The following is an 8,831-nucleotide window of genomic DNA, read 5'->3' as shown; positions in this document are numbered from 1 at the left end:
ATATATATATATATATATATTAAAAACAAAGAATTTAAAGAACATTCTAATAAAATTAAATTTATTTACATAGTGTCAATTCACAACAATTGTTGCCTCATGACACTTTACATAAAAAAAATCAAATTTAAACTCAATCATACATACATTCCAGTTGATCCTAGTTATCAACCCGTACAATAAGCTTACTTAATTATTCAAAGTAGTTTAAGACGTTTCTATAAGGAAACCCATTAGGTTGCATCGAACATTTCTCATCTCATGCACCATTTCTCGCTGCTGCACTGCACACTGTTTGACCAGACTCTTACCGGGGCTTAAGAACAGCCGCTTGATTCGCTATTTACCAAAACGGCACGCTCCGTTAACTTTTAATTATAAGAGAGCGGCGAACAGGTACGCGCATGGACACACAGGGAGGAACGTCAGTTCTGCAGGAGCGAAAAGAGACATGAGCAAACACGACCGCAAAGAGGAAGGAAGAAAGAGAGAGGCAAACTGTAAGATGACAGTGTGGTTTGTAAACAGGCAGCTGGGCTTTGTGTGGAAGGGATGAACAAAGAGAGCAGCCTTTCCTCGGGGAGGGAGAAGGCAGCCTGACAGCCTCAGCTGAGCTGCCTGGGACTCTGGGAGGAGAGATCTGGACTGGCCTAAATCTACTCTCAGCTTCGCTATTCTCAGTCTCCCTGCCTGCCCTCCGCTCCCTCCCGCTGCCTGTCCTTCCCCCTCTTTTCAAGCCACAGAGTTTATGCTCTCCGCGCAGCATGAGTAAGGAAGAGTGATAATAGAAAAAGGCAGTCTTGCTGCTCCAGTACATTTACTCGCCTCTCCATCCCCTCTCATGCAGGAGCGAGATAAGTTCTACATGTCCCGCATTGTGGTGTTGGAGCTTCTGCAGGCTCTCAAGTTCAAGTCTCCTTTGCCTGATACAAACTTGCTACTGCTGGTCCAGGTAAAAAAAAAAGAAGAAAAGATCTGTTCATTTTGGTAAATCTCTAAATCGATTAATCAGATTAATTGTGATTAATCTAATTTAGTAATCAATTAATCATTAACGTAATTTGGTGAAAGAACAACACAATAAAAGCAGTAATAAAGCCAAAACTGTACAAACAATACACACATTTTACATTTAAGATAAAACAAATCCTCAAAATCTGCAGAAAGTGATAGTTTTTATCTGATTAATCGATTAATTGCCAGAATATTTGATAGAATAATTGCTAAAATAATCGTTGCAGTCGTAGTAGACAATGAATGCAGCTCTTTAAAATGCTGTGAATGTTGCAAGTTTGTTTGTGCAGATATAGGAACGCGTCTGGCAGAATCCACCATCATCCAGAAGCACATGATCTCCACGCTGCCGGGGGTGAGACTTAAAACCGTGTGTGTTACAACACTATTAAGCCGAGCCCAATAAAACAGCAGGAAGAACAGACGGACCTCTATAAAGATAAGCTGTTTTCTTCCCCTACAGTGTACGACTGCAGCAATGGAGTGCATGAGGCAGTACACCAGTGAGCTGCTGGACTTCATTGCAGATATGCATACTCTAACTAAACTAAAAGTACGTCTTTCCTCACCGGTAGATTTTTTATCACATTTGATCTCTTTGGTGATGTTTCCCACTTTCTGAATGGACTTTTCAGAACCACATGAAGGCGTGCTGTCAGCCGCTGCATGAGGACACCTTTGGGGGAAACCTGAAAGTGGGTTTGGCACAAGTTGCAGCCATGGAGATCAGCAAAGGGAACCATCGGGATAACAAAGCTGTGGTTCGGTATCTGCCCTGGCTTTACCATCCGCCTTCCACCATGCAGCAAGGGTGAGGACAAGCACATCCACCCCGTCGCTCACTAAGGCCGGATTCAGAGCAGACATTTTGTTCTAATGGTGTTTATAGAGTAAAGAAAGGAAAGGGACTTTTCATTGGTGCAGTAAACAAGCTCCTAACATCATGAACAGATCAAAATAAAAAGACAAATTCTGTTAGAATTATTCTGAAATAGTCAAAAATAGAATATTATCAAAAAGTTACTCTGCTTTAATGCTTTTATTTCTGCCAGTTATGATGGATTTCTGCTTACAGAGATGAAACTTTAGATTAACATATTTAATGCTGAAACGATATCGAATTAGTACTGATTAATCAATTATTGAAATAATCAGCAACTAATTTAGCAATTGATTCATCATTAACTGTAGCTTTAAAAAGGACAATTTGCTAAAAAAAAATCTACATATTCAGATTAGTGATTAAGCTGAAACTGTATAAAATATACATTTTGCATGAAAACACCTTTGTATATAAACCTGTTTTACTCAGAGCTCCTTCAGTTGCAAAGTTTTAGCTTCACCTGTTTCAAATTCATTAAAAAATGCATTTTTTTAAATTTCCTTATTTAAAAAAGGAATTGAATTACGTGTTTATTTGCATGTCTAAATGTTTTGCTGTTGGGCTTTTGGTGTTTTGGAGTGAATTCAAGCCTGAAGATAAAATGCAAAAGGTTTCAATAAAGACATTACTGCAGGAAGATTATTTCAACTTATTTATTTTCTGCATTTATTTCTTCCAATAAATTAGTTTCATTGCCATTTGGTTTACCTGTACTCTTCCTGTTGCTTTTAAGAGCTCAAATTGTTGCTATGTAGTGAAGAGGGTGCAAACCAAATGTCATCATGATGTGTGGAACATGCCTCAACGTCCTTATTAGGAGGAAGAATGAGCCGGATCACAGAGGCACATGAACCACTTGCTGCCTTGGGATTCCAGTTCAAAACTATAATAAAATAAATGTTTATTCAGTTTGTTATATTCACCCTTTTCTCTTTATTTCATTACTGTCATCTATTACTTCTGATCTCCAAGGTTAGTTTATATAAATGTTCTGGTGCTAATTGTGGGTTTTCAGGGAATTTCAGTACAATTATCCACCAGTATAATCGTTTTTAGTGATATAAAACGGTTTATGTGTGGATGTAGGACCAAAACGCATCAAAATGTATTTATTTGTTTTACCAGATGTCCGGCTACATGTGGACTGGGTTTGAATCTAACAGCATTTATTTGGCAAAACATTAAACTGTGGGAGGGAAAAAAGCAAAAACACAATAAATCTATAATGGCAACAAAAACCTTTTACTGCACTGTAAATAAGATTGATTACATTGGTTGGATCAGGAGTTTTCCCAGTGGCTCGCTCTCTGAATAATTTACAGGGCTTCCACATCAAGTGATGCTTACTAAAGCCTGCTGAAATTATCTTGGCGCATCAGCATGGCTGCCTTTGTGACGGCAGAGTGAGAGGATGATGGATGCGGCGCCCGCTTCCTGAGCCGCTTTGTTAATCTGAATTCACTCTTTGTTTGCCGCTTGCAGGCCAAAGGAATTCATTGAGTGCGTGTCCCACATCCGGCAGCTGTCCTGGCTGCTGCTGGGGTCGCTGACCCACTGCGCCCTGCACCAGGGCTCCACCTCCTGCATGCCCATCCCGCTGGACGCCGGCTCCCACATCGCAGACCATCTGATCGTCATCCTGATCGGCTTCCCGGAGCAGTCAAAGGTCAGGATGACACGGATCTGTCGCTCACTGGTCGCTTACAAGTCAATTCAGCTCTGGTTCACAAATAAGTCTCAGAATTAATTATTTAAGCTCAGAAATCTTTATTTTATCTCAGAATTATGCCTTTTGACTTTTTTAAAATCTGAATTCTGACCTTAATATTCTGAGATTAAAGTCGGGATCCAAACTGAAAAGTTTGAAAACTTAAACATTTTACTTTGGGGAAACGTTTTAATTTATTAATTAATTTTCCCCGCCGTCTGCAGACGTCGGTGCTGCACATGTGCTCGCTGTTCCACGCCTTCATGTTCGCCCAGCTGTGGACCATCTACTGCGAGCAGGCGGCCGCCGCGCCGTCGCTCCAGAACCAGAACCAGACCGAGTTCTCATCCAGTGCCATCCTGACGGGCCTGGAGTTCTGGAGTCGGGTTACTCCCAGCATCCTGCAGCTCATGGCCCACAACAAAGTGGTGAGGGTTCACCTCCTGTGATGTCATAAGCTCCTACATGTCAGATTATAACAGATTATGTTTTCATGTTCGTCTCTCAGATGGTAGAGATGGTTTGTCTGCATGTCATCAGTTTGATGGAAGCCCTGCAGGAATGCAACTCCACCATCTTTGTGAAGGTTTGATTCAACTTTAATAATTAAAAAAAAGTATTAGAGACTTCAGCCGTTTTTACCTTTTGTCACACTTATTTGTTTCTGATCATCAAACTGATTTTAATGACAGACAAACATAATCCAAGTAAATCTGATCACTTCCTGGCCTTTAAAATCAGGAAATCGCTTTAACAGAACCCATAGACCTAAAGAGACCAAAAAGCAAAATTTTAAAAAATATCAGTTGGAAAACAGTCATTGATATCGATCAGTTAGCGCTGAAATCTTGGTTTTGGAAGATTTAATTTTTTGAAAATCTGGATTTTTTTTTTTTTTTCACCAATCAGCTCCTAGTTTATAGTGAAGTCAGCATATCAAAGGTGGCCATCTTGTTTCACAAGAGTGTTTTACAGCTTCTATTTATTTGAACTGAGGTAAACTGATGAAATATTGGGGCCAGGCTGCATTTTTTTTTATTCAGAGAATCAAGTCATAATATTACCAGAATAAAGTAACAATTTATACACAAAAAATAACAAAAAAATTAAAATGAGGAATACTGTGCAGTACAAGTCTTACAGATAAGAAAATGTTTCATCCTTTAACACATCAGGTTTAAATTACTTTGTGTTCATTTTGAATAAAGAACTCCATCGACCAGGTTTTCTTCTGGTAAAATTTCATCTTTATTCTCCTAATATTGTGACTATACTCTCGAAATTAAACAAAAAATTGTCATAGCTTGACCTTAATGCTCTGTTGTACAACTCAGAAGCATATAAGTGTGTCCAGAAAATTAAAATCAAAAGAAATCTTTACTTTTTACATCCCTTTACATTCATTTTCATTCCTTTATTTTTTAGTTAATTCCAATGTGGCTGCCAATGATTCAGGCAAACCTAAAGGTAAGACTTCCACATTCAATTCAGAAAACTTTATTTATCCCAAAGGGGAATTTAAATGTTGTGACACATATAATCTATGAGTTATTGTCGATGGTGATCCTGTGGGTAGGAAGGGTCTCCTGTAGCAGTCAGTGTTGGAGTGAGTCTGAAGAGGCCTCTGACTGAAGGTGTTTCTGTATCAAAGTCTCATGGCTGTAAATTCATGCTAACAGCTCAATTTCAGGGAAGCAGAGACAATATTCTACATCAACATGTTCTGAATAAAACCATTATTTGTTTGCAAGTTCTGCTAATCCGCTTCAATAGCTGCCAAGAAAAAACATAACTATATACATAATTGTATTAGTTAAATTATTTATTAATTCACATATTTATTTTGCATTTATTAATTTCTTGGGTTTTACGTTTGTTTTTATTTTTTCAAGAGGGGGGCCATGTCCTCCAACTGGCCCCCTTTTGGGAGCGCCACTGTGCTTAGAAAGCTGGATAAAGAGATGTTGAAGTAGTTGATATGATCCCTTGATCATCAGGGGAAAAAAAGCTAAACAAAAACATCTTGTTGCCATGGTTACAAATCACAGCAAACCGTCCTGAATTAAAATCATTCCATTGTCCAGATCTGCAATGACTCAATTAAACAATATGAACACAAGTTGACATTCCAAGAGGAATAATCAGAACTTTTACGCCATTTCAAACAGATCTGTTGTTTGTTTTTCCTCCGTCCGCCAGCATCTGTCGGCGGGGCTGCAGCTGCGTCTCCAGGCCATCCAGAACCGAGTGAACCATCAGTGCCTGCAGGGCCAGACATCCGGGGCGCCGCCATTCGCGCTGCGCAAATGGCTGCAGTGCACCCAGTTCAAGATGGCGCAGGTGGAGATCCAGTCGTCGGAGGCGGCGTCGCAGTTCTACCCCATGTGACCCGTCGGCCTGCCGCGGCTGAACCATGTGACCAAAAAACCAACAAAATGGGATCCACTGATACTGTGCTGGATTAGTTTTCAGAAGGAAGCACCTTTCATACTTGTACAGCAAATTGTTGCTATTTTAAAGTAATTTCTGTAAAAGTGGTGATTAAAAGTTGGGTAAATGTTTTGATTTTGAAGGACGACTGTGAAAACTTTCTATTGTTGCTAAAAAGCAAAAGCTTCTGACTCTGTTAAAGTAAATCAAGTTTATAGATCGACTTTTTAGTTTTTGAAGATTTAATTTATGGAAAATCTGGATTTTTTTTTTTTTCCCCCACCACCAATGTGTTCCTTTGGGTTTCCATAGATCAGATGGGCGGCCATCTTGTTTTAATGCTTCTATTTATTTACACTTTGAATTAAAGGTGACTCCACAGCTGAATATTAGGGCCTGGCTACTATTGTTTTTGTTTGTTTACGTCAAAAAAATACAAAATTATAGTAATATGAAAATGGATCTGAAATAATACTAGAAAATATTACACTGCAAAAATATTACAAAGTACTTTTGTTTAGTTTCTAGTGCGAATATATTGGTAAACTTGAAATAAGACTAAACTTAATTCAACTTGTTATCAGTAGCAGGACTTTTAAACGGCGTTCACTTCAGATAACTGATAACTCTGCTTCTTTCTTGTAATTTTAAGAAGTTTTCGGGTCTTTTTTCTGCTAATATTATGATTAAATTCTTGTAATTAAACAAAAATTCTCGTAGCCCGACTCTAACACACCATTGTACAACTCAGAATGGATGATTGAAATAAAAAACACTTTTTGAAAATATTCTCATTTGTGATTTTTCTTAGAAATTTTAGAAAATAAAATATAAGAGTCATAAAATTACAACTTTCTTCTGATACTTTGATTTTTGTGATAATATGACTATTACGAGTAAATTCTCGTATTTCAACTTTATTTCTGTAATGTGACTTTATTCTCATTTTATTTCAACTTTATTCTCTTTTTATTTCTGTAAACTTTGACTTTATAACCAGATGACTTTATTCTTGTACACTGTCCTCTAATAATTACAGTTTCAACTTTGTTTCTATAATATTATGACTTTATTTTCACATTATTTCAACTTTAATGTGATTTTATTCTTGTAATATTGACTTTTTTCTAGTGTTTTGACTATTATAATATTATGACTATATTTGTATTTCAACTTTATTGTAATGCTACAACTTTTTTCTAGTATATTGTTATCAGACGACTTTATTCTCATTATTTCAACTTTATTCTCGTACAACTGTTCTCAAATAATTACAACTTCATTTCCATATTTCAACTTTATTCTTGTAATTCTACGACTTCATTCTCATAATTTTATCTTATTTTGTATTTATTGTTAGTATGGCCCTAATACTCTGTTATACTTTTTTTATTTTTAGAAAATAAAACAAGAAAATAATCGATTAAAATCGGAAATCGCAACTGGTATGAATTTTTTTTTTTTTTTAACCCACATCCTGTCGCTTCATTTTCAGGTTGCTTGGCTTCAGGCTGGATATTAAGCTTATTTTTTATTTTTTCTAAACACAGAATGTCATTTTGTATGAATCGCCATCCTCATCCTCCTCTTCCTCCTGCTGGAAAATTCAAATGTGACATTCAGCCCCTTTGATGTCCTCACAGACGTGGAAAATGTCCAGTTTACCATAATGAAGGTGCGATTAAATCAACTCAGGCGCCTGCAGGATATAAAAAAAGAATAACAAAACAAAAATCCCTGACATGGCGGGCAGAGAGTCTGAGATGCTTGTCGGACTGTCAGTCACACTGCCTCCCGCAATCAGCGCTCAGATCGGTCAGAGGCCGATCGGGCCGCAGCAGCAGCGGCTCGTAACTCGATAACGCGGAGCCAGACATTGGAGGTAAACAAGAACATTTGGGTTGTTCCCCACTCCAACCTTACCTGCTCCACCCTGGCAGCAGCAAAACAGATTGGCCCCGCGCATATGCCACGCAAACACAATTACCTTTTGGACTAATGAGGTTTGTTGTGATTAAGCATTGTTGCGGGGTCTAACTTTGTTACCGCAAAGCTCTTGTCTGAGAATAACAGATGACATGACAGCAGGGCTAGAAAGCGGAGCAGAGCATTAATCTTTGTTTTCATCTTCATCCCTGCTGCAAAGATTTCATTATCGAGCTTTAAGATGAATTAGATGGGATGATATAAAGACCTTTTTCTCTGGCTGAGATGCAACTTTTTTTAGTCCGTTTATGTTTGTTAAAACCACAGTTGGGTAGTAGCTAAGTTACTTTTACTTGAGTAACATTTTGGGGGAAAGTACTTGAGAACGCTGTACTTTTTAATTTTTAATTGAGTAATTTTATTACGAAGTATCGTTACTCTTGAGTAAAATTTGTGGGGAAAAAACAAGAAACTTTAAACTGTTGGTGCGTCTATATGTCTTGTATTTTTACTCACATTAGAGTAATACTTCATTAAAAAAGTATTACAAAAGTATAAATACAAAAAAACAAAAAAGTACTCGAGTACATTGAACTTGAATAACTTGATCACATAACTCTAGAGTTTGGTAGTAACTAGTTACATTTACTTGAGTAACATTTGGGGGGGGGAGCACTTGAGTACGCTGTACTTCTTACTTTTGTTAAAACCTGAGTTGGGTAGTAGATGTTTACATTTACTCAGTTACTTTTACTTAAGTAACTTTATTGGGGAAAAGTACTTGAGTACAGTGAAGTATCGCTACTCGAATAAAATTTGTGGGAAAAAAAAAGAAACTAACTTAAACTGTTGGTGCATCTATATGTCATG

At 37.6% G+C, this 8,831-nt stretch overlaps 1 protein-coding gene across 12 annotated transcripts in view; it reads left to right on the top strand.

Moving 5' to 3' along the window:
* unc79 (unc-79 homolog, NALCN channel complex subunit) overlaps positions 1 to 6,819 on the top strand; it is a 62,380-nt gene extending 55,561 nt beyond the window's left edge. For 9 of the 12 annotated variants that reach the window (XM_015058198.1, XM_015058191.1, XM_015058190.1 and 6 more), the window contains 9 exons: positions 848 to 952; positions 1,292 to 1,384; positions 1,478 to 1,567; positions 1,650 to 1,825; positions 3,380 to 3,563; positions 3,830 to 4,033; positions 4,114 to 4,191; positions 5,031 to 5,072; positions 5,805 to 6,819. In XM_015058198.1, the coding sequence (XP_014913684.1) occupies positions 848 to 952; positions 1,292 to 1,384; positions 1,478 to 1,567; positions 1,650 to 1,825; positions 3,380 to 3,563; positions 3,830 to 4,033; positions 4,114 to 4,191; positions 5,031 to 5,072; positions 5,805 to 5,993 (1,161 nt within the window). In that variant the 3' untranslated portion in view covers positions 5,994 to 6,819. The remainder of the gene's footprint in view (positions 1 to 847; positions 953 to 1,291; positions 1,385 to 1,477; positions 1,568 to 1,649; positions 1,826 to 3,379; positions 3,564 to 3,829; positions 4,034 to 4,113; positions 4,192 to 5,030; positions 5,073 to 5,804) is intronic. The other 3 variants (XM_015058200.1, XM_015058199.1, XM_015058192.1) reach the window with 2 other exon arrangements.
* The last annotated feature ends 2,012 nt before the right edge of the window (positions 6,820 to 8,831 follow it).

Source organism: Poecilia latipinna, unplaced genomic scaffold (assembly GCF_001443285.1).
Source record: "Poecilia latipinna isolate Pla-1442-1.1 unplaced genomic scaffold, P_latipinna-1.0 Scaffold1522, whole genome shotgun sequence".
NCBI lineage: Eukaryota > Metazoa > Chordata > Actinopteri > Cyprinodontiformes > Poeciliidae > Poecilia > Poecilia latipinna.
Note: the sequence above shows the minus strand (reverse complement) of the source record. Positions and strands in the feature narration are given on the sequence as shown.